At 38.8% G+C, this 26867-nt stretch overlaps 1 protein-coding gene across 2 annotated transcripts in view; it reads left to right on the forward strand.

Annotated features, from left to right (window-relative positions):
* Positions 1-26867, forward strand: part of CAMK4 (calcium/calmodulin dependent protein kinase IV) — a 156361-nt gene that overhangs the window by 72553 nt on the left and 56941 nt on the right. For both annotated transcript variants that reach the window (XM_048931391.1, XM_048931392.1), the window contains 2 exons: positions 13065-13127; positions 13794-13876. In XM_048931391.1, the coding sequence (XP_048787348.1) occupies positions 13065-13127; positions 13794-13876 (146 nt within the window). The remainder of the gene's footprint in view (positions 1-13064; positions 13128-13793; positions 13877-26867) is intronic.

Genomic DNA, 26867 nt, shown 5'->3' on the forward strand with positions numbered 1-26867 from the left:
GCCTGTGACTGCTTTTGATACACAGTCGCCTTTCTTTAATTTTCTTTCTTAAATATATTTAAGGGAGCTCTGAAGAGCACAGGGGATTAGAATACAGAGGAATATATTGAAAGAGCAAATTCTCAACTATGTCCAATCAAACTGCCTGATTTTAAACACTGCAAAGCACAGAACAAGAGTAACCTGGTGAGAAAGAGTGTCCAAGAGAACAGAATGCAATCAGGAAGCAAGTGATCCAGCTTGCACTGGAGGTAACAGTGGTGTGTTGCTTGCTACAAGCTTCTCAGAAATTAATGCTTTTTTTCTCATGGGAGAGACTCGGATAAGAAACAAATGATGCTTTTGGATTAAAGTTGTGTGCTGGGAACAGACTGCAAAAAACATAAAACACCTGACCATGTTATTTTCATTGAAGTAATTAATTTTTCATTTTGCTTTTCATTTCATTTAAAAGCAAATATAACTTTGGACAGGACATATCAGCCAATTCTCAGAATACAGATTTGTGGAAAGATGAGAGTTCTTAGAATCTTCTGAAATTAGTATTTTTTTAGTATATTAGGGCTAGCTGGATGAACCTATGAACTGAGGCCAGCATGAAAGCCATTTCATTGTTTGAGCAGGTAAATACCATCCAAGGAATAAGGTCCACCTCAGCCTTAAATTTCCTGCAGAGTCTGGACAAATTGCTTAAAAAATATTGGAGAGTATCACCACTGGAGAAAATAAATGACCACTCCTCTGTGCCTTCCAAGTTGAGACACTGAGGGCTTGCTTATTTTTTAAAGGTGCCAAGTTCTAATTGAAGAGCTACCTGGGAGCTGTCACTGCAGTAAAGCCACATGCTCAGAGAAAGGCAGAGTAGGATTCTGAGGTAGGTCGTCTGGATTTTGGTGCTCTTCTGCTGCCAGTTCAATCTGTGCTCCTAGCCAAGTTATGTGCTCTTTTTGTTCCTGCTTCGTCAGCCATAGCAAGGAGGTAGTTTTTATTGATTTATCTTCACAGAAGTGCTTTTAAGATAGCCTAGTCAATATTGCTAGGTTTTAGTTGATACATATTTTCTCATAAGAGCAGTTAAGTATTATGAAGCGTTGGAGCCTCTGTGCCTCAATACTGAGACATCCAAGTGCAAAGACTGCTTTGGAGAATTTCATTTTGTTTAGTATGTGAGTGTCCTCTCACAGGGTTTGTGATATTTAAATAATATTTCTTAGGTACTTAAGATCATTTTTATGAAGCAACATTATTCTTAATACTTTGGGTCAGAAAAAAAGCAACAGTTTTTAGGCTACACATTCTGGCAATAGTTGTACTGGGATTAATTCTAATATATCTACTGTAATTAATTAATAGTTTTAGATTATTTTAGATAATTAATTAATCTAATATTAATTCTAATAAATCAGACTATTTGAGAGTAATTAATACTTGGTCTGTGGAGCAGAGAGAAGTATGAATAAATGGGAAGGTAACAGCTTTCCCACCTGGATAAATGAGGTTGGATATTTTCGTTGAAACTTTCCAATTCAATGAGAAGGCAAGTGCTATAGATGTGTATTCTGGAGAAAGAGTGTAGGGACTGTGTGTCATACTTGGGAATTGTCAAATTTAGTAAGTAGGATTTCCAGTGACTTTTGGAGAAGATGTGTTTGTGCTATAAAACAGAAATTTTCATCTGCTTCCATGAGGCCTTGCAGGATTTTTAGCTTGAATGCCTGCTGCTTCTGTATTTCTCTGCTGCTGTAGAATCTCTGATGAGACCATATATACTGGTCCTTTGATGCAATAACCATCAGTACTTTTGCTGGATTGGTGTCTAGGAAGAGCAGAGGAATAGCTGAGTAAGCTAGTCCACAGGAAAAGTGAGAGACAGTTTTTGAGTTGCTTTTTACTTTCCTTCAGAGAAGGAAAAAGATATCACTCTAGAATTGAAAGAACCTGTCCTACATGCATAAAGTTATTTAACTTGCCATCTGCATTACAATGTATTGTACTATATCTCATTGCAGTGCAGATGACATGTAAAAAATCATTTAACGTAGAGTAATATTTTTTTGCGTGTCACCGTTTAGATTGTATTGCTGTGTTCTTCCTGAGTAAGTCATCCCTCAGGGTAAGATTTTAAGGAGAGAGTATGTGTGTTGTATCTCTTCCTTTCTGCATTTAATTTGCACACAATTAGCTAACATTATAACATTCTTCTTCTTCTTTTTAGAAATACAGAGATCGATCAGTTAAAAAAGGAAAACACAAAGCTCAGCTCATTTTACAGTTTGAGGAAGCTCAACCTGCTGCACACTTTGCATTGTTAAATTAGTATCAAAGAAGCTAAATAATATCCCTTAGGTGATTCAGAAAAAAATTCAATGAAAAAGAGACAATTGACAGAATCTTTTGTGAATTTATCTAAGCTGCATATTTTTTTCCACCAACCCATCCAAGTGCATCTTGTTTCCTTTTCACCTGCAGTGATTTGTTTTCTCCATGGCTTCAAACAGTTCTAGAGCAATGTTTGTATGTAAGTGTAGAGAGGCAAGATGGGGAATAGAAGTTAAGTGTGCTAATACATGAGTATATATTTAATGCTTGAAGGAAAGGCATAATGCTGAAAAGTAATGAGTTGATGGACAGATGTACATACTGGTTTACCCTCAGATTGTAGCCCTTCTTTCTAGAAACCCATCATTATTTACAGCCAGTAAGAGAAGCTGTACCTCAGAGAAGTGAGGGCTTTGGCATAGATAGATGATCCCTGGGGATCTCTGGAAGTTTTCCCTACTTGCATTGTAGGTGTATGCAGGTGTATGCAGTGGTGGAATCACCACAGGTGTGGCAGTTACTTATTTTGGAGGAGGTGGACTCAGTTTTCTTGTTCTATGTTGTTGAGCAAAGAATTAAGTAAAATCTGCTTTCATGTATGGAAAGGCCAAAGATGAGAAACCATAATGCTGCCTTCAGTGCAAGTAGTTCAGTTGTTGAAGTAGGACAGGAACAATTTATGACTTCAAACTGCATATCCTGGGTTTATTGCCAGGATTATATTATTTATGGGTAATAAAACATTTTCCCATAATTGTAAAATAATAATGACAATAATACTCCCTCTCTCCCTTTCTTTTTAAGTAGCCATCAAATACTACCATTTGTTTCTAATAATTATTCCATTCAACTCTGGTTATGTTGAATGAGACAATGTTTTAAACTTCAGCTGTTCATCTATTACGTAGTATTGTTGAAACCTTCTGGAAGCATTTCCATAATTAATAAGAATTTACATAAATGATATTTTAATTACTAATTTAGTAATATTATAGTCACTTTGATTTATGGTCTTTAAGTATATTTTAGAATTGCAAAGATCCAACTTCTGTGGATTTCTAAGCAATAGTCTTAGGGATATCAACTTGCAGCAATTTAGATTTTGTTGTAGGGGTACATAAAATTTATATTAGCTTGAACTGTTTGCAATAAATAGAACACAAAGCTATGAGAAGAAATAGCACGATAATTAGTTGTAGATTACTGAATATATACATTACAAATATATTAGAATTTGAAAGAAAGTTAAAAGAAGACACAATCAGAAGTACTCTGTGGCATGGCTTTCAAGTATTTGTTGGAAAGGTCCTAATTTCTGCAGATCAGAATCCCAATTCCTGCAAATGAGAAGTTAAATTATATTCAACAGAAATTTAGGAAAATGATACATGTTACCATTACAGTTTATTTTAGATATTCTTGTTGGGTCATTATTGTTCTCTAGCTGCATCACAGTAATAAGAATAGTTCTTTCATGTTTTGTGGATGGAACTAACATAAGGCACTGAAGCTAGCAGCTGGATGTGGAATGAATCTGTGACCAGGCAAGTAGCACAACAGTGCATAAAGCAGCAATAATGACCTGTGGCATACATTTCTTCACAGATAAAATCTGTGGGGATAAGGTACATATGTACAAGGCTTTAGGTAACTGCTTGTCTGTTACTTGCCTTACAGTAGCTAACAGAATGAAAAGCTCTAAAGAGAGAGGCTAAAGTGTTACGTATCAGTTCTACTAAAACTGGTTGGTGAAAGGAGCACTCTGTTGAGATTGGCATTCAAAGCCTTTTAGATCTCTTGGTCCGTTCTTTCAAGGCTGGAATGTAGATTTAGGGGATGGTGATGCCAGTGCTTTTATGTAATTGCAGCTCCTTAGTGAACCATACATACAGGAGTGGGAGTTAGTTTTGTGTCCTTCACTATATGAGAGGTCTAACTCAATGTCAGAAGAATGCCTTTATCATCTATGAGCTTTTCTACTGGTATTCTATCTTTCCTATTAAAATTTTGCTTGGAGGCAGAAACAACACTTAAGGTTCATTGACTCAGTACAAAAGAAGGCACAACTTTACAAGTGACTGATAAATGTTCCTTGTTCTTCCCAGTTCTTGATTTTATTTCTTGATGTTATGTTGTTAATGCAGAAATGTCTTTAGCGTTTATGGATGCCATATTTGTCTTGCAACTGGTGTTATAAAACAGGTCTTCTCTCTCTTTATATGGAATGTGTTCAAAGAGAAACTGCTGAATGTTGCACACAGTTTTTTCTTCCCAGAGCTTATGAGAGCATATGCAGGCTATAGTAATTGTAATGAGGACTTTAAATAACTTTGGTAGAAGGTCACAGGTTCTAGTTCAAGCTCACGTAGTATGTACAGCAGACTACTTTCAGCATCTCCTCTGCTTAGTCCTAAATTGTATAAAGCATCAGGGAGCTAAGAAATAAATATGGAAGGCAACCTGTGGCTCTTTTGCACAGAATTCGCAGGTTGGGATGTAGTCTAAACTGATCTTCTGTCTGATCTGTTGGACAGAGCAGTCACTCTATGCTCTCAACCTGCTTGGTTGCTTCTCTTTTTTCCTGCATGGCTGGTAGATGCTGGTAGAGGAGGTATTAATGTAGCTGGGACATCCTCTGTAGGGATTGGAGAGACTTAGAGACAGAAACATTCCTGCACATTCTAATACTCATTGATAGTAAACACTAACAAGAATCTCAGCTCAGAGTTTCTGATCTATGAATGGAGCTCTTTAAGTTAGCTATAGGGCCACACTTTCACGTGTCTATCTACTTGCCTAATCGTCTGCTGTATCTACTTGCTCCTTGGGGTCCTCTCACAGTTGTATCAAACATTTTCCGTTCTCCCTACAAAGTTTCTGTGTGGGATTTTTTTTTTTTTCTTCTGTGAGGATCTGCTGGCTTTCTATGTTACGCAGGTTAAAAAGAGTATAATCTGTGAATTATAAGCAGTTCTGAGGACATGGACTCTTATTTTGTTGTTGTAGTTGCAAAGTTACATATTCTATCTACCAGCAAACACTGAAGTGACTTTGTGACTTCAGGACCCCTCATTGTTGGTGTCCGGGGCTGATCTACCAGAAGACCTTTTCAGTATCAGGAGATGCTAAAGTCCAGATGCAGGTCTGAAGATTCTGGGTAATTTTTCAGAGGTTACATGCAAGACTTAATCCATACCTGAAGTTGTCAATATTTATTCCTGTCTGATTTTTGATAAAGAAAATATTCTCATTTGATCAGCAGACTCCCAGCCAGGCATTACAAAATTGAGTGGTTGAGTATGTATTTCATCACAAGGAATAATCTGGTATCTGTGTTGGGTATTACAACAGTAATGCTAGCCCTTGTGTGTCAAACCTTCATTGAGTAGCAGTGAAAGCTGAGATGGACCTGTGAGTGTGAGTTAATGCAGAGAATTATGTGAACATTAGCTTTATATTTCTGTGCAATTTATTGAATTGCTGTAGGCATCAAACTTTGCCAATAATGTAAGTAAGAACAGTATATTTATTCTCAATTTTTCTCATGCAGCTGAAGTCTTGTAAAAAAATAGAATAGCATTGAGATAAAATGATATAGTAGATGATAGGAGATATTCTATCATCTAACAGCTTTCAGCTTCTAAAGGACTATGATTGACAGCACCAATCTGTACAGTTGATATGTTGGAGGGAAGAGAAGCCATCCAGAGGGACCTGGACACAATAGAGAAGTAGGTCCACATAAACCTGATGAGGTTCCACAAGGCCAAATGCAAGGTACTGCACTTGGGAAAGGACGATCCTAGGTATTAATATAGACTGGGTGAAGAATCCCTTCAGAGAGGCCTTGTGGAGAAGGACTTGGGGGTCCTGGTGGACAAGAAGCTGGACACGAGCCAGCAGAGTGTGCCTGCAGCCCAGAAGGCCAACTGTGTTCTGGGCTGCATTAAAAAAGGGGTGGCCAGCAGGGAGAGGGAGGTGATTGTCCCCCTCTACTCAGCTCTTATGAGACCCCATCTGCAGCACTGCGTCCAGGCCTGGGGCCCCCAGTACAGGAATGAGGTAGAGCTCTCGGAGCAGGTCCACTAAGATGATCAGAGGGCTGGAGCACCTCTCCTATGAGGAAAAGTTGAGGGAGCTGGGATTGTTTAGTGTGGAGAAGAGAATGTTCTGGTGAGACCTCATTGTGGCCTTACAGTACTTGAAGGGAGCTTGTAACAGAAGGGGAAATGACAGTTTACATGAGTTGATAGTGATAGGACAAAGGAGAATGGTTTTAAACTTTGGCAGGGGAGATTTAGATTAGATATTAGGAGGAAGTTTTCCACTCAGAATGGGTGGTGAGAAGCTGGAACACAGAGGAGGCTGTGGATGCCCCATCCCTAGAGGCATTCAAGGCCAGGCTGGATGTGGCTCTGGGCAGCCTGGTCTGGTGGTTGATGACCCTGCACATCACAGGGGGTTGAAACTAGATGATCATTGTGGTCCTTTTCAACCCAGGCCATTCTGTGATTCTATGATTCTATGATGACGTGGTGATACAGTGTATTTATTTGGAAATGTGGTGATAGCATGAAGTCTTACTAAATGCCAGATGCATAATACTGATTACATCATTTAGATTGAAACCTAGCTTAATAAATTTTAACTGTGTTTGTAGCTGTAAAAGTGAAATTGGAAGAATGGGCAAGGAAATGGCAAGTACAATTTTCTAAATAACCCTTTAGATGTGACTATTTTGAACTCAGGAAAAAAATGCACTTAGCTTAGATGTACATGTTGTTCTATTTTATAAGTGTCTTCCTCCGTGCAGCTTTGGGAGCAACAGTAATGGCAGTGACGCTATAAATAGTGAATAACTGAAACAAGCAGTTTATGAATGCTCGGTAGTCTGAAGTTCGTTTTTGTAAGTGGTTCAACATTTATCAAACATATTTACATAAAAAATCTGTGTATAAATTAATCACAAAAGGAAATAACAACAACATTATTCAGATAGTTAGACTATAACGTATAGTAAGACTGTTCTAATGAATATATAACTTACTCTGAACCTATGCAGAAAACACAGTATTTTAAATCACCTGTGTAAGCTATAAGAGCTATTAGAACCTTGTGATTCATCCTTATGTGGCACCATCAAGTTAAGCAGGAAGATACTTTGACCAGGATCTGTGTGTTTTTGAAGAATATGGTTTGCCTCTTGCCATCTTTACCCTTAAAATATTATGTTGTAATATGGAGGATCTATTAATCAGATAAATCAGCATGTAAATTATTGTTTGTAATCTGTACAGTCCCACAAACTATCTCTTTCCATCTGATAGCTTGTCTGTAAATGCGTTCTGCTCTTTGACATACAGAAATGTTGCTCCATTGATGGTAAAGATTTACATTTAACATTAACAGTATTATCATATGAAAAAATAACATTTTTTCTTCTTTCTTGAAAGCCTTGTGCCATTTGCTTGTGCAAGCCCATATGACCTGCATTTGCAACCAGCATGTTTGCATACAAGCAGACCTTTAAGCATCTAATAAAATATCCTGAAAAGACAAATCCAAGCGCATAACTTGCAGTAGTTCCATGCAGGTGTGTGCAGTCTGAAGAATATACATCCATTGAAGCATTGTAGATACAAATTGGAAGTGTGGACTTGTGTCTAAAGGCAGAAAATACTTGATTTAATAAGGAATAGTCTGTTTCCCTTGCATTAATAATATGAGTGGACTTACAGAGGTTCAAAAACTTTGTCAGCAACCTATGAAGTAAGAATTCCCTGCTGACTTTATAGAAGATACTGCAGCACTGTGCAATTACTGCTGTGCTTTATTGCACTGTTTGATGTGTTCTTCAGGGGCCCTGTGTTCAGCCTCAGTAGGGATAGAGCCAGAATAGTCTGCTAAGCTTAAAATACAGAAAATATTATTTTCAATCTTTTTTTTTTTTTTTTAAGTGTAATATTAGTCCAAGTACAAACATTTCTCCCTTTCAAAGAGAGAGCTGCTAAGAAGCTGCTGAGAAGGTCAATCAATGACCCGGCAAGAACTGCCCCTAAAACATAAGACAAATTCTTTATTTCAAGAACTCTTATTTTCATTCAAAAAAAGTTTCACAAAGAATCAAATCACTTAAAATAGGTGTTAAATAACTACTCTAATTAGAACAAAGAAGTATCCTTGGTATCCTTTTGTTCAAAAGGTTCATCTTGTAATTCCCATTATTTGGAACACAGTGAAATTAAAAAATAAAGCCTACAACTGACTAGGAAGTGTGTATTTTAAAGTTTTTTTCCAGAAGAGAAAGAAACATTCATGCATTATGTTTGAAAGCTTTCAAAAGTAACCTAGCAGCCCTTTGCATACTTGTCACAGTTGGAAACACACTTTCAGACTACCAGTGGCTGTGCATCTCTGCTGGTGAATAGTTGTATTTGTGTACATTTTTAAACGAAACAAACGAACAAACAAAAAACAATGATGTAGTTAAGAAGAGTAGTTATCAATTAACACCATGAAGTCTGAGTATAGGAATTCTTTTAACTGAGATGGACATATAAATTGTTTCTTAGAAACGCATGTAGCAGAGTGTAATGGCAAGCCAATCATGATTTGCAGCATGCTCCTTGTAAGTGCAAGGAAACACCTGCTCAGAGCTTGAGCTATTGGTTCAGTAAAGCATTTATTTGCCACTGATGAGTTAGAGGTGTTAATATGAGTCAATAAAAGAGATATTAAATAAGAAGCTGTGCAGAGCTGAGGAAAACAGCATCCATGAGGTGGACTGCACTGTGAAGCTTGTGAAAAGCCATATGCATTTGCTGTTTTGTTACTTGCATGGGCACCCTGCACCCTGGTGACCACAGCTGGCTAGATGTACACCTCCATATCTTCAGGGTCCTAGGGAAGGAGGACAGCAAAGAACAGGCTTGTAGGATGAGGAACATGCTCTGCTTCTTGCTCTCTACTAAGTCTAAGGGGCCTTTACAACTGCTGGCCACCTGTGTTTTCAGGATAAAGTACTCTACTGCAAGGCAGCAACTAAACTAACCTCTTTACAGTGACAGTTCATTTTATCTTGTGTCTGATTTAATTCAGATAGAATCAACACTTTCGTATCTCAGGGATTTGTAGTGTCACTCTACCTCGTGTCATGGAAACATGGAAGGATCTCAGCTTTGATTAAGGATGAGACCTAGGGTAAGACCATTAAGAATCAGACCTAGCTCTATTCAGTCAGTAATGAGGATCCAGTTTTTAAGATCCAGTGCTTTTAGACACATAATTGTAAAAACACATAAATACCTAGTTCTAGAAAAGTAGGGGGAAAGAATGGAGAGAAAATACTAGCAAATCCAGGAATATTTTTAATGTCAATGTTCAACGTAAAGTAAGGGTTTGAAGGGATAATTTCACTGACCCACACTGGCAGATATTGTCCTAACTCTCTGGATCTTTGCTTTGAGTGAAATAATACTGTTACTGTAACTGTTAATACTGTTAGCCCTCTGTCTGTTTCTCAATAAACTGGACTTAAGAGTTCAGTTTTGAGTGCATGCAACATGCTACCATTTTTCTGGGAATCTCAGGTGTCACAGCAAAGCCACAACACAGACTATAGAGAAGACAAGCATTTCAGTGTAGTGCCCAGGGCTCTTGGACTGCATCTTTCTCCCAAATTCAGGTTGGTAAATCTTTGCTGCTGTCGGTCAAAAAAGTCTCTTCTTACTAAAATGTTGTGGCTATATATGCTGCTGTTTTTACTCTGAAACTATTCATGTAATTTACACATGCGTCCTTCTGTTGTAAAATATATTCCTTTAGGCATTTTCTAGGATGCTTCTAAATGTTTAGCACTCCTAAGCATTTATATGTGACCTATTTACTATTCCAACTCAGTATCTCAAATTTTGGGGTACCTTTTTCTCATACTACTGTATGAAGAAGCTTAAAGAAAAAAATGTTTGTCAGATTGGGATCTGGATTGTAGAGGACTTCCCTACCTGAAACTGAGACTCAAGTCGCTTCACTTAATTTACTGCTGCCAACAACTTCAGAAGGAGCCTTTGTCATTTGTCAGTACTGCCTACTTAGTGCCAAAGGAAACATCCTTCTGATTTGGACAGGCTCTTACATGCCTCCTGCCAGGCATTCATGATGAGCAAACATTTTCAGAACTGGAGAAAATAAACTGCAGATTGTTCAGCTTGTATGGGCTCTTTTTGAGTGGATGAATTGCTCATTCTAAGCAGCAGCTGTGCCTGTGGTCATGCATGTTAACTTTTCTGATTTGATCTGGGGTGTGAAGTCCACGAAAAGATCCCAGGTGTGTGTTACTGCCAGAATCACTGGAGCTGCTGGCCATGTGTCTGAACTCTTCTTTTTTCTTGGCTCAAATCTCACTCTCTGAGGCATTTCTCACCACAAGACTTATCTTGAAGTTCAGTGGTGGGTGTCGCTGTACGGCGATCGACATCACTTTGTGGACAGTTTTACATTTGAAAGCATTTCTTTGAAGATGTTTGCCTTCAAAAGGAAATGACCAGGGACGTTTACTGGCTGAAGACCTGTCCTCTGACCAAGTAACTCCAGCTTGGTATGGGAGACTGAGGCATGATACTGTTGTATCCTGGGAAGACGGAGAAGCAAGCTGGTGCCTCCCTGCTCCCTCTTATATGCTTGCTTGAATTTGCAAGGCCTGGAAGATGGAAACAAAGGAGTTCATGATGTCATTCCAAAAAGAGCTGACTTGACCGGTTCGGACTTATAAATAAGTTTGTGCTGTCAATGTCAGTAGTGATCAACTGAACAACACAACCTCCAACAACCCTTCACTTCTGAAGGTAAACATCTGAACTGCGGGGAATGGCAGGAGCCTAGATCATCTCTCTCTCTTGCTTTCTACAAAGACTTCTTGCTTTTATTTCCTCTCCCTTTTTTATCACCCATCTTCCCTTCCCCATCTCCCTAAGCAACTAGAATTGGTACTAAAATTGGACTAATATTTGACCTGTTGTGTCTTAATCTGGCCATCTGGTACACATATATTAATGAACCTTCTCTCCCTCCTATAATTGGTGCGAGGCAGTATGACTTTGTGCTGTGTGGGTAATCCAGGGGTGAGGAGTCATGCTGACCCACAAGCATCCTGGGCACAAGAAGGAACTCCTCAGCATATGCAGCCACAGCATTTTATTAGATCCCAGCAAAGATATAAGCACCACTCTTATCTCCCATTAGGTATTAGGGGAGTGGAGCGTTTTGTTCCTCTTTAATTTTTGTTTTCTGCTGCTTATCTGATGCTCTTAACGTATTGAACGTTGATTTTTTGTGTCTTTTATTTTGCTCCCTATCAGAGCTGCTAAAAGCAGGTAAATGTCAACAATTTGCAATAGATCCTGAGGGCTCTTGCTCTATACTCTTTTACACCACTGCCACACCACTGCAGCATCTGGCATCATTCCTGACTTGCACGTGTTCAGGGAGAATCAAATGCTGCCTGCCCTGTACTAATAGCTGGTTTTGGTGTTGCTGAGAAGAATAAAATACTGAGAAGCACTCCCCATTTTTCAGATGTTAAAAAAAGAGATCTTTTTGTAAGCAAGTGACTTCGTCATTAAGAATTTGAAGGTAATTTTATACTACTTTGAATGATTAAAATAGTATCATATAATTTCCAATTTAATGTTACAAAAAAAAAAAAAGAACAAAACAAAACCCCAACAACCCTACAACAAAACCTAGAAATGTTTGATGGAATGTCTCCACTAAAAAGAAAGAAAAATTTTCTATTTCATTTTATTTATTTTACCAATTTGGAAAATGCCGGTGACTTAACTTGCTGAGTCTCATAACCCCCAAGATGAAGAGTGGAGTAGAAGAGAAATGTTTGTTTTCATCAGTGTAGAATTTATCTTGTGTTTGTCAGTATGTCTGCAACCATGGTAGTTTCTTCATAAGAGTATTGATTGATTGCCTTAGCAACATAAAAAGCATGCATGGTTTCTTACAAGCGTTTTTCTTGCTTGCTTAAGTGATCAAGTTCAGGAAGAGCGGCAGTTGTCTTTCCTGAATGAAATACTGCCCAGGTCTGTCTTTTTTGTGAGAAATGATCAATTTACCCCAAGAGAGCGTAGGTCATGCCTGGATTGTTAAACCTAGCAATTTGAGAAGGGAAGAGCTAATGCTCTCATAGCTTAATCAGGGAGAGTCTGTGCAGAACTAGACTCGTCTGTCAGGTATGTCTGAAGCAAGCTGAAGCCAAACCTTATGCACTGCTGTGGCTCAGGGTTGTTTAACTTTTGTGTTGCTTTTTTGTACTAAGCAGCTTGTTACTCTGCTTTGGTGTGCTCATCTTACCTGCAGAAAACTGTAAGTACAACTGGTGACCAGAGTGTGCCAAAAAGTGTGTGACCAGAGTGGCCATCCTAAGTAGTGGTGACAAGAACAGAGACTTAATAAAAATAGAAATGTTAGGAGTTTACTTGGATGTCTTTCCCTATTGTCTACTTCTACATGATTTGTTTTTGATCATTTTGCTAGATGCTGATCTTTTTTACTGTTACACCATCTGTCTTGTGATGAAGGAAGACTCTTCCACACAGTATACTTGAATTATATGTCACCTCATTGTTATCTCACAAGAGACTAGAATTGCTGTTCATACTTAGTTTCCTATGATAAACTTACCTGTGCTTAACAAAATAATCAATTATTTACCTATTTTTCCCCCTGCTTTTAACCAGATAGACAAGAAAATTGTTCGTACGGAAATTGGAGTTCTTCTTCGCCTCTCACATCCCAACATTGTAAGTTCAGTCACATTTCACTCCATGTCTTAAAAAAATAATAATAATAATAATTTTTCTGAGCTCCACATTAACTAGTGTTATTCATTTATGTTGACTTGCAGGAATCTTAGTTAGAACTTTGGTTTCTCCTCATGTCTTCATTAACAATTCATTATGAAAGACCATTGAATTATACTTTACATTGTTGTTCTCATGGAATTGAGTGAGAAACTGTGCAAAAGGAGTTCTGTAATTCTGTAAAGGATAAGAGGAATTTGGCTTTGTCCATCTTCAGTGGGAATTCGGCAACTGTAGAGTGACAGAGGGATGTTAAGAACACTAAAGAAAGCAGGTTCTAAAACTGCTGTTTTCCACAGAGATTATGGAAGTGTGAGGACTACAATAAAAAGAAAAGGAATGCAAAAGGGATAAAAATAGCCAATAAATAAATAAATAAATAAAAGGAAAAAAAAATCCAAAGCAAATCAAAAACCAACAAGGTTGGGAGAATGTTTACAGTAATCTGCTTGACTGCAAGGTAAATGAGACACCAACTTTAGCTGGTATCCTCTACATTACTAGCTGTGGTCTGTGTCTTGCTGCTGGCACTGTGATATGCTCTACAAGAAGAAAAACATGAAGAATGAATCCTATGATTCTATTATTTTTGTTGTCTTTTACCAGATAAAACTGAAGGAGATATTTGAGACCCCTACAGATATCAGCCTTGTTCTGGAATTGGTCACAGGTGGAGAACTATTTGACAGGTAAGCTGTCTTTACATACCACATTGTGTATTTCCACCTGGTATGATATGGTCCTGTTTTTAGCTATACACGTAATCTTTGTCTGAGTAATTACTGGAGTTATTTCATCAAAATACAATTTCTTCATGTGAGACATAATCTGCAGGAACTAGTTTAAAAAATGTGTTTAGAAATGTAAGTATTGGGAAGGTTTTTTTTTACGGATTACATGAGTTGAGAATGGAAGAAGTTGACAGTGAATTATGGAGAGCCTATACGGTACAAGGAAGGTGCTTAGCATGTATGTGGTGTCAGTGTGTGCCCCCAAGTGTGCTGGGGCAGGCAGAAGGCATCTCATAAGGAAAAATGGTAGTTCGTAACCAGTTGGCCAGGAGGGCTGTGCTAGGTCAGATAATAAGTTTATAAGTGGAGAAACAGGAAAGAAATACTATTTGAAATTTGTAGGATTTATAAAACCAGTCATCATGTTAAAACACTTCTGCAAGATGTCTGTTGAGTTCTTGTCTTAGTTTCAACTAAGACAGAATTGTTTTTCTTCAGAATGTCTGGGGCCATTGCAAAAACAGGAGGAGGAGAAAGAGACAGAAACCTTATTACTCCTAATGTTTAGTGAGGTGCAAGTTTTGTGAAAAGATTATGGCTGTCATCTAGACATGCACTCTGTCACCCCTGCTGAGTCAGTGTAAGCAGTAGCCTGGACTTAGCAGGCAGTGAAGCCAAGCAGGTTCAGATCTCCTTCTTGTGAAAGTGGCATTGACAAAACAACTCGAAAAGGGTCACAGCCTTTCATCCTGTGGCAGTGCCTCATGTCTGAGGAAAGACACCCTGATGGAAAGACATCCCTTCAAGGAAGACCTCACATGTAATCCAGGGAAATGAACCACCATGGAGAAAAGTACCAGTGCTTAAGGGAGCTAGATGCAGTAATGATGATATATGGAATTAACTTGAACAATAATACAAACTCCCAAGATCCAGATGACACTGTTATGTGTGTGACCTGTGTGGTGGAGAGCGGTAACAGAGTGCACCATTTTGTTGTGCCAGCACCCTGACAGGAATAAACTGGAAGGATCAAAAAGACCAACAGTGGATAAAATGACTAGCCTTCTTTGACAATGTGAAGATAGTCTCTCTTCCTCCCTGCAGGCCTGTAAAGAAACTGGTTCAGACACTCAAAGAAAAAGAAACTGGTTCAATGGCTCCTACATCTGTTCAAATGAGAATGCTATCGTTTAGAAGTAAATGTTCCTCTTCTTGATAGAGAGGATATAGTGAGTGCCATCCTGTGGTTTTACCTGCATGACCATGGAGAGGAAATGAGGAAATGGGGTGAAAAACCCATCTCAGCCCTACAGGCATAGGTACATGAGCTGCAAGGGCAAACTACCACAAGAGAGAGTTCTTCCAGGAAAAAGGCAGTTCTGATTTACAGAGGGTAGTTCTTCAGACAGGTTAAATGATCCAATCTGTGTGGATTTGATGGCCTTGCACATCAGAACCAGAGAAATAAGAGGCTCTAGTGGACATGCTGCACAGTGTACTCCAGTGCTATCAAGTTATAAAGGGGAAAAACCCATCTGTATTTCTTCAGTGCCAGGGGGATCCCAAGAGTTAACTGTATTGGAGGCCAAAGGAAGTGTAACTGAAATGAATGGCAAATGTATCCCATTTTAACTGGCCAAGAGACTCTCAGGAGATCTCAGGAGAGGGTACTTCAAGGACCCAAAAAGGTATCGATGGGCTTTCAGTATAGCAGTCTTTGAGATGGAGGACATTAAGTTGCTATCTATCTTGCCTGGTCTCTCAGAGGACCCTTCTATTTTGGGACTGCTACGAGACGATGAACAGCAGATGCAGATCTCCACTACAGTGGTGCACCAATCAGGACTCCCTGGTTCCCATTCATCAGTTAATTCATCAACTGGACAACCATGGAGTAATCAACAAGATTCTCTCACCCTTCAGTAGTCCTATAGGTCCAATGCAAAAGTCCAGTGGAGAGTGAAGGCTAACAGTGAACTATCATGGCCTGAATGAAGTCACACCACTGCTAAGCACTGCTGTGCCAGACATATTAGAAATCAATATGAACTAGTGTCAGTATGAACTAGCCAAGTGGTATGCCACAACGGTCATAACTAATACTTTTTTCTCAATCCTTCTGGGAGCAGAATGCGGGCAGAGATTGCTTTTACTTGGAGAGGTGTCCATGGCACCTGGAATTGACTGCCCCAGGGGTGGAAACTCAGTCATGCCATTTGCCGTGGGCTGATCCAGACTACACTGAAACAGAGGAAGGCTCCTTATCACCTGCAATATGTTAATGTCAGGAATTACAGCAGAAGTTGTTTTTGAGAAAAGGAAGAAAAAAAACCAACCTTGAAGCAGGTCCAAAACAACCCAGGATACCTTTGGCCTTCTTGGCCACAAGGACATCCTGCTGCCTCATGGCCAACCTGTTGTTCACCAGGAGCTCTTCAGAACTCCTTTCCAGTAGATCAGCCCCTAACCTGTACAAATGCAACCCCAAGTGTAGATCTCCACACTTGCCTTTGTTGAGCCTCATAAGATGTTAAACAAGATTGGACCCAGTACTAAGCTCTGGGGAACACCACTAATTACAGTACTCCAGCTGGACTCTGCATATCTGATCACAACCCTTTGCACTCTGCCAGTCATCTAGTTCTCAATCCACCTCACTGTCTACTTGTCTAGCTCAGACTTCCTAAGCTCATCAGTGGGGTTATTCTGGGAAACATGTCAAAAGCCTTGCTGAAGTCAAGGTGGATGGGTCTAGTAAGTGTAAATTAAGTGATATTCTAGTCTGCAGCCCAGTTCTGGCAAATATGGCTTCTTAAAATTGCCCCTTCTCTTTCACCCTATATGTTTGAATCAACTATGCATGCTTGAAGAACATTTTAAACTATGGCACTGTGACAGAGCCTTGGAAGAGTATTCTAATACTACTTAGTCTTCCAGTCCAGTATGTCCTATAGCAAGTCTGTGTTTCTCACATTGCCCTGTTACTGACAGTAGTCCTCATTGCAGCCAGGAAAGGATCACAGAATCACAGAATCACAGAATTGTAGGGGTTGGAAGGGACCTCCAGAGATCACCAAGTCCAACCCCCTGCCAAAGCAGGTTCCCTACAGTAGGTCGCACAGGTCGGCATCCAGGCAGGTCTTGAACATCTCCAGAGAAGGAGACTCCACCACCTCCCTGGGCAGCCTGTTCCAGTGCTCCGTCACCTCACTGTAAAGAAGTTCTTGCGCACATTTGTGCAGAACTTCCTATGCTCCAGTTTCTGGCCATTTCCCCTTGTCCTGTCTCCACTCACCACTGAAAAGAGTCCTTGCCATTCTGCCCCCCACACCTTAGATATTTGTAGACCTGGATCAGGTCCCCTCTCAGTCTTCTTTTCTCAAGGCTGAACAGACCCAGTTCACTCAGCCTTTCTTCATAGGAGAGATGCTCCAGGCCCTTCACCATCTTTGTGGCCCTCCGCTGGACTCTTTCCAAGAGATCCCTGTCTTTTTTATACTGAAGACTGGATCTTACTGAAGGAAACAGAAACCCAGAAATAGCATAACTGTTCAAATGTATGATAGAGTGATCATGCCAAGATTCACCCCTCCTTTCTCCATCTGCAAGAATGGTCCCTCTTAAAAATATCTTGTTTGCACTCTACTTGTGGATAGAAAATTGCAGGACATGAAGCACAGTGTCAGGAGAAGGTTGTTTGTCATCTCTTTCTCACAATTTTCTTCTTACATCAACTTCTTAGGAAGAGTATCACAGAGTTTAGACAATGGACAATGAGGAGTTTGTGTTATGGAAAGAAATAATTTGGTTTTACTAGGTTTTTGAATGGCATCATATTATGCATACAAAATAAAGCAATAAACTCTATGTGGTTACTTTTAGAAGGCAGATTTATAATCAGAAAGCTTTTTTCAATATGAAAGAAGAAGACTAAAGGAAGAATTGATGGAATCAACTCTCTGAGTACTTTTAGATAGATGGGACTGAATTTGAGCTCAAATAAATTAAATAAAACATTTTAATATGAGTCAAGGATCTCAGTAGAACAAAGATTAAATTCAACGACCATCAGGGAATGTAGAATGACTTTACCGTAAAAACTGATGTAGGTTTTCTGTTCAAAATTAGCTTTGACTTACTTATATAAGCAAATTGTTAATCAGGATCATTTTTTAAAACACTTCTACTACTAATAAGTAAACTTCAGATTGTTTCAAGATTTGATTACATGTGTAATCACTCTTCTCTCTTTATTATGTTAAACCCTTTAATTATTATTTCTTCAATTTTCATTACAGTTCTTTCCTTTTGGAATAATGATAATTATTCCTAAGGTTAATTCAGTTATATTTTTCTCTTGCTTCTTTACTTTACCCTCTGTCCCTTCAGCATTCTTTGGTTAAATATAATGTAATTGCTTTATACTTTCAAGATAGACTTTTTCTTCTATTCCATGCTGCCTTTTATCAGATTCTCAGTCCCTCTGTTGATCTGGTTTTGCTTCTGTCAGTTAACCTCTTAAGTGTGACAGTCTTGCAGTACAGTGAAGTCTGTTATCTGTCTTTTATGAGCTGTCTCTTTTTGAAGTTGATATTTTCCATTCAAATTTTACTGATATTTATTGATTTTCAGCAGAATCACTTTTCCAAATATTAATTTCAGAAAAAAATATCTATTCTAAATTTAAACCAAAGACTGATCTCATTTTCCTCAGAATATATGAAGATTGATAACAATAGCTTTCATTAGCTTCTTTCTTTTTTCAGTTTGATATGATTATGACAGTCCTTATGTTCTCCTTGTCTGTACTTTGTCATCTTGACTGCAGGATCTCTTATTTCTTCCTTCATTTTATTAAGTACACCAACCACTGTCTAAAAATACTGTTTATGGATGAAGGTCTCTCAACTCGCTTTCATTTCACATTTAATATTATTTGCTCTGAAATTTCAATTCCAGCTGATACTGTCTTGTATGGAGTGTAAGTTAACAAAGTATGATTTTTTGTTTTTTTTCCTGAAGAACTTGTCTTTTTTTTATAGGTGCTGAAATTATTACCGTTTGTGAACAAAATTTCTTGAAGCTTCTTGTTTCTGCACAGGGCAATAGGAATTGCCAAAGACTTCATCTGCCACAAAAACGTGTGTCTTTTGTAAATCTGTGGCAGAGTAGCATCTTTCATTTGTTTCTGATGTCTGGTCTCTTTAATTGGTATTAATTTGTCTTTTGAACATGAATCAGAGCCATGCACTGGATGCTATTTCACATGAACAAGATAGTATTCCCTCCTCAAGGGTAGCAAAATAAAATGAAGAAGAAATCTTTCTGTCTTGATGTACCCAAATGCACCCTATTCAATGAAAAGCAGAATGAAAAATACACAAATTGGCTGTGGTGAAAGTGCTTATTGATGTAATAATAGCTCACTTAAAGTCTCTTGATTTCTGCTGCAGCAGTAATTAAAATAACAGTTTACAGAATAGAGAGGTGTGTGTTATTGCTCATTTGTAGGCTTTCTAATATAATTTACTGTTTCCTTCCCGTTCAAAGTTGCAATAATGCCTTTATACCTGACACTGTCAGAATTACTTTTTAAGTCTGTCAGACTCTAGCAGACTACAATATTCTCTTCAAGACAAGAAAAAAAAGTAATTTTTTGAAATGGTTGTAATATAAAGTACAACTTAGAATGTGGTCAGTGCATGCACTTAGAATTAGGTGAAACGCCTAAAACATCAGAGGATATTCAGTTACAGCTTTAGGGATGAATAAACAATTCACACTAGGCTGATAGTGCAATTATAATACTGGTTGGCTTCATGCCACTCTGTAAATGTGAACTGATACAACATTAGAGCACGCCTGGCTCTTAACTTCACTGTGGAAGCCTCTTCAGCTAAGGTATTTTCATTTAAAATATCCTCTTGTCTTTTACTGTTCTTACTCAAGATAACTTTGCTGGAATTGTTGTCATAAATTTTCCTTCTGTCTCACTGACACACTTGGAAAAGGGGACAGTCCTTATGGAGGGAGGGCAGACTGGTGTCTGCAAAGCTCTTGAGTTTGTTAAGTAGTGTCACTATAGACTCCTTGTGATTTCAGCATCAGTAGCAAATATGTTCTCTTTCTGCCATGGCCTCATCGCTGAAATATAGACACAACCTGCATGCTGGGGAAATGAGGAGAGATGCCACTTAATTTAAATATGAACATTCCCTCAATTACTACCAAATCTAGCATTTAAGTTCATTTGAAATGCAGAGGTTTTGACAGTTCTGTGCAGGTGACCGGATATATATGTATATTTGACTGCAGCCTCTGTACCTGAAGCTGTATATGTACAGAAAGTCTCTGACAGACCAAGAGCTCACTGTGTTTCCTGTACCTTGATTCAAAACCTTTCCTGAAATTATGAAACAATATATGAGTGCTTTGCACATTTTGTTTTTTGTTGCTTCTTCTATTTACATTATGACTGAAGTACGAAGGGAAGCCAAAACATTTTAGGAAGTAAAGTTATCTGGAGTATTTATGGCACCAAAGTATTTGTCCTAAACTACAAGTAAATTGATCTTACGATCAAAACCTGAAAAGCAAATCTTTCTCAGAAAACGTGATTTTCTGGTCAGTGTTGAAGCATAACTGGAGTAAGGAATGTATGATACATCCAGGCACTGTTAGAGGTGCCTAAGTCGCTGACGGGCTGGAGGCAGTGAACCTAGAGTAATCTGGAACTGTGTAACAACAAGTATTCTTAAGCACTGTGACAGAGATATAAGCACAATATATGTTAAGTATGCCACATGCAGTTGCAAAATTTGATGGCCCTTTGCTTCAGACTTTTGGGGAAGTAAGCAACATGCCAGAGTGAGCTCTAACACAGTGTGCTTAAAATGTCAGGACAGCCACAGCTGTCTGGCTTTGGCAGGGAGGGCTGTGACAAGCAGGTAGTTCACACGAGCTCGTCACATTTAGCCATTAAAAACTATTAATATGCTGACTGAAATGGAGTCTCTGATAGATGAATCTGTCCTTCTGAAAATGATGGGTGCTGAACTGCTCCTACTAACTTCACTGCAGATGGCTGTATTATGGCTATATTTGAAGATGTGGCAATTTATTTAGTCTTATCAAAGCTTTTAATGTATAGTTCTTTATTTAGCTCAGAGGATTTTTAGTTCTGTGTATGCTGTGGAAATGCTGATGAGGAGGTTGGGAAAACAAACACTAGTACCTGTTATAATAAATATGGAATCTTCCCCCACATTCTCCTGTACACCACACTTTTTCATAAACTACCTCTCATTATCATAATGAGGAAGGAAAACAGCTTCTCTAAATAACTAGAGTGCTGTATTTAATTTCAAATTCAGGAAATGTCTTCCTTGGTTGACCCAGAGTCAGATTGAAAGCCATTTCTGTATTTCTCCTTATCCTTCTTCATATTAGGGGCAGACAGTTTTGGTCATTAGTAACAGTAAAAGCTATTCTGAAACGAATTATGAAAATGGTCATAAAATAAGGAGGAATTAGCAAATTGAATCTGAGCTATGGTATTTGTATACTATTTTTCAGTTGTATACTATTCTTCAATGCTTTATTAAGAAAAATACATCCATAGTTAAAGAGGAAGCTTTACTTTTTAACTAAACAAATGCATCAAAACAATAAGGAATCAAAACCTTCTCAGTAGAGGCATGGGCCATTTTATGAATCACTCATTGGAAAGGTGTTCTTTGTAGAAAACTTTTTTGCTATTGAATAGAGTGATATCATTTTCTTTCCCTGTTTCTGACTAATTTTCAGGCTCACTTTACTTTGTAGAAGTATGTTAATTTTATTTTTAAATTATCTTTATGTAAGAATTAAGTGAATATGTACAGAGAAAATCTCCATGGTAACCAGAGAATTTTAGATAAATGAACATTCATTATATAAAATCAAATATTGAAAAAATCAGCACACAGTGCTATTCAAATAGATCTTGTATTTGTATAAGCAAGTATCTCAGTAGTACTGCATGTGATGTAATGGGATGCAGACCACCAGTAACGTGGTACAGGAGTGTGACATAAAAGCCAGCCAGAAAAAGAATGAAAATAGCCCTAACAAGAGTGATACCTTTTTCTGATATTGTGATATTTATAATGAATGATCAAAAAAGCAAATATAAGCTTAGCATCAACATATGAAGAGAAATAATGTTGGCAGCTGGTAAAGAAATACAAGGTAGAAGTGATTTATTTTTTTTTTTCTTCCGGACAGCTGAATGTATTTATAGGCATTTGAAAGCTAAATTATGTATTATGCAAGAAGCAGCTCCATAGCTTGGAGAAATGGTATTTCTAATAACAATATCAGGCATTGGCTAGAATTTGCAAATATTATAATAACTGTTAAGATTGATTTACATAAAAATTACCTGCACTTATCGTTCTGAGGTGAAGGAAGCAAGACTTTCTGTGCTGAGATTTCAGTCTGAGCTGGAGGTTGGGAAGTTTGGCCTGTGTAGGAAGGAAGTGGGGAGTTAAAGCTAAGAATAGGAGAATGTGTCAGTATGGAGAGTGGAGGAGGAAAAGGTCAGTTTGCTAAAGTAGGTAAGATTTACTTGGTCACAAAGGGTCACTAAAACAGCTTCTGTTCAAAATTGTGGAGATAGACTTTGCAATGGATTTATCTTCCTAAGAAAAACAATCAGGAAAAGACTTTCCGTTTTGGGGTCCAGCATGTGGTGCAGAAACCAATCCTTGTGCAGTTTGGTTCCTCCTCATTATTTGCTTCTCCCACCTGCTAGTGCTGAGAATCACAAGTTTCAGCAGCTGCTGCTGTGAAAGGCTGGTGATCTCCCTGAGTCTGTGCTGCCTGAGGAAGGACACCCAGCCCCAACTTAGGTCTGGCCAGGACCTCACTGGAGGGCCAGCAGCCAGCCTCGTGCTATCCTTTCATGATAAAATGTTCATTTTTTTTTGTCTCTGTGGGAAGTTGATTACTTCATCTTGTCACCTAGCGTGCTTGTCTCCAGATACCTGTGCTACAGTCAACTGCACAATTGTGTATCAATGTAATTTTAATGCTGCTCTGCAAATTGATTTTGAAATGATATTATCAGGATTCCTCAGCTCCTTCCTCATTGATTTTCAGCTCAAATGTATTACATTTAGGTGGACTACGCTCCTACTCTTATTTCTTTTCCATCAGTAACAAAGTTTCAGCAGAGTAAGTGGGGACACTCTCTGCATGCCTTTATTGTGATCCCCTCTCAATTTCAGTGGCTTCATAAGGATGTGATGAATTAAAGCTCAATCCCAGATTATAAAGAGAGTGTTCCAACAGGAGTAGAATACAGCTTGTGTTCTTTCCAACTTAATCTGCAGGCTGCAAACTAGTGGGAAACACCTATGGAAGTTTATGCCATAGCTGCAGTGAAGATGCGCATAATGAAGGGCATAAGCAGCAAAGGAACCTTCTCTTTCACAGAATCACAGAATCATAAGGTTGGAAACGACCTGAAAGATCATCCAGTCCAACCACCCTCCCATTCCTATCAGTGCCACAAGCTACTAAACCATCTCTCGTAGCTCCTCATCCAGGTGCCTCTTGAACACTGCCAGGGATGGCGACTCCACCACCTCCCTGGGCAGCCATTCCAGTGCCTGACCACCCTTTGAGAGAAAAAGTTTCTCCTAATATCCAACCTAAACCTCCTCTGGTACAACTTCTGGCCGTTTCCTGGGGTCCTACTATTAGCCTGGGAGAAGAGGCCAGACCCTTTTACATCACAGCCTCCCTTCAGGAAGTTGTAGAGTGCAATGAGGTCTCCCCTGAGCCTCCTCTTCTCCAGACTGAACAATCCCAGCTCCCTCAGCCGCTCCTCATAAGACTTGTGCTCCAGACCCCTCACCAGTTTCGTTCCCCTTCTCTGGACACGCTCCAGGGCCTCAATGTCTTTCTTGTAGTGAGAGGCCCAAAACTGAACACAGTACTTGAGGTGCGGCCTCACCAGTGCTGAGTACAGGGGATGATCACCTCCCTGCTCCTGCTGGCCACACTATTTCTAATGCAGGCCAGGATGCCGTTGGCCCTCTTGGCCACCTGGGCACAGTGCTGGCTCACATTCAGCCGAGCATCAACCAACATCCCCAGGTCCCTTTCCTCTTCACAGTCATCCAGCCACTCATCCCCAAGCCTGTAACGCTGCCTGGGGTTGTTGTGGCCAAAGTGCAGAACCCGACAATTGGCCTTGTTAAACCTCATCCCATTCATCTCAGCCCAGCGATCCAGTGATCCAGCTTATCTAGATCCCTCTGCAGGGCCTCCCTGCCCTCAGGCAGATCGACACAACCTCCCTTTCATAGAAGGGCAGCACTAGAAATCTTCACAGCTGCACTGAAGAGTGCCCACAAGACTGCAGTATCTATATAGTCAGAAGCCTCACAATATACAGAACAGAAAGGATACAAAGACTAGGTGGGAGCTAGTGAGCATCACTGCAAGTTGTTGAACATGTTGGTGGCCCTCTTTGTGGTGGGGGTGGAGGGGGGTGTTGGAGCTTACGATCTTTGAGGTGCCTTCCAGCCCAGGCCATTGTGTGATTCTGTGAATAGTCTTGATGATCAGGTGGAGGCTGTGAAATTTCAGCTGTCTGCTACATGGAATAGATCACAGGAAAAAGGCTGCACCCCTTCTGCAGGCTGCCTTTGCGTTGGCATGGCAGTATCCACTATAGCTGGTTTTGTTCAGTCCTATGTTTTTATAATTGGGTACCAGCATTCCCAGATGCCCCATAGAAAAGCAGTGAGTAGAGGCCTTTGAGAAGTGCTTTTCCTTACAGCAGAAAAAGGATTTGTCTTAGATTCATTCAGGCATGTGGCCTTTTAGGAGATCTGCAACATGATGTGTATCTGTTAGTTGCGTCTGGCTGTGTATTATCAATGTATTTTGTTAAATGTGTATACATAAATGTGATTCTGCACAGTGAAAATATGGATTATTTCTATCACTGGTATAATATTTTTGCTTTCTCTATAATGTCATCATCAATTTGAAGGGCTATCTTAAATTTTCTGAACGTTTGTGCCATCAAATTTATAATTCTTCCAACCTCTTTTTTCTCAGACCTTGAAATAGCATTCCCGTATACTTTCTTCTCAGTTGCCTTCTGTCTTCCTCCCACTTTTTTTCCTCAAGCTCTGATCTACTTGACTTTCCATTTACATATCAAAGGCAGGAATTAATTAGCTCCTTACCATTAATGTTCTTGTCTTTCTGTTCTCTCAGTGAAGGTTTACTTTTTCTTCATCCAAATGTTTCTTAAAGATCCTTCTATAAGCTAAGCATAAATATTTTTTTTAATTTCCATAATAACAGAATAAGACATTCCTGCAGATATCTTTTCCTTTATGGAGAGAAAGGGCAATGATTCATTGCTAAAATGCAAGCTGAAATAGAAAAATCCTTGTAAAGAAGCTTCATTAGCTTCAGGTGTTATGATAATAAAGCAGTGTCACACCTACCATTTGTCTTACGTTAACTACTGCAAGTAGGGTGCAGAAATATGCATAGATATGTAGATGATCCCCCAGCATTATTACAGGACCTGAATTGCAGGAATCTTCTTTAGGTACTCATCTTTATTGCCTCGGAGCTAGTTTTCAGTTTTAAGCCAGGCTGCCCCTAAAAATACATAGAATGAGTAGTGTGAATGAATAGTTTTTCATTTACTGCTGTTACAGAAGATTAGTCTTTCTACTTGCTATATTGTCATTAATTAATAGTTGCGTTTTTATTCTTATTAAGTCTGTTTTCTAGAATTCTGAAAAAAGAGGAAATTAGCTGCATATCTCACGAGGAATAATTGGCTTGCTAGTGCATACTACTCACTTGCAGCCTAAGCTGGTGAGCCATGTGCATTGAGCACTAGTTCTACAGTTGCCTTGTGTTGCTGTCCTAAAATATGGGCCCACATTTACTGTGAAGTATAAATTCACAACTGCTTCATCTTTAGGATCTGTGCCCTTCTTCCACTGAGTATTTTAGTGTGAATAATGAAAACAGTGTCCTACAAATACTGACATACAGTTATCTGAGTCAGGTTGGTCAGACAGTAAACTTTGCATTGTTTTACCTCTATGTTGGTATGATATAAGCACAATTTAATTGATATAAAAGCATCCCTTTTCCAAGAGGAAAAAAAAGATCTTCTAGATCTTCAGAGCTCGTAAGTGTAATGGAACTCATCAAATGCTGTGCCCAATAAGAACATTTACAAGCTTAGTTTTGTATGTCATTTGTACTAAAAAACATATTGGCTGTTTACATTAAAAAAAAGAAAAATATATTGTTTCACTTTTAATGAAGCTATATTTTTTTAATGACAGAGCCCCTGATTTCATGCTGAAGGGGGAAGAATGATTGTTGTAGCCCATGAGATGAAGGGATAATTTGAAATTAATGTTTTCACACCACGCATTTCTTCTAAGCAATCCAGATCTGTACTGGCATTGGCATAATGCTTTTTTGCCATAAACCTCATTTTACTCCATTTACGTAAATGGGGTACAAAAACATAACTATAAATGAAAAACAAACAAACAAACAAACAAAAAAAAACAGCCATTCCTAAAGGATTTCTGGTTATATCTATATGAAAGCATTTCATATTTCTTCAATTTCAGAAAACTGCAAAACTTTTCAATTGAATGTGTACGTTTATAGATCCCTCCAAAAGTAATGGCTGCTATTTATTTTCATGGAAACAATAAGAGTTACAAAGAGTACAAGAACACTATTTGGTAGAGCAAATTCTATTTTTCAACACAGTCACTGCCATGAGCTATGCATTTTCAACATTAATGAAGAAAAGCTGTATGCTGCCCTCATAAAAATCTCCACCAGCATAGATTACCCACTTGTCACTGTCACCACTGTTGAAATGTACCACCTACCA

The sequence above is a fragment of the Lagopus muta genome, chromosome Z, assembly GCF_023343835.1.
Source record: "Lagopus muta isolate bLagMut1 chromosome Z, bLagMut1 primary, whole genome shotgun sequence".
NCBI classification, from domain to species: Eukaryota; Metazoa; Chordata; class Aves; order Galliformes; family Phasianidae; genus Lagopus; species Lagopus muta.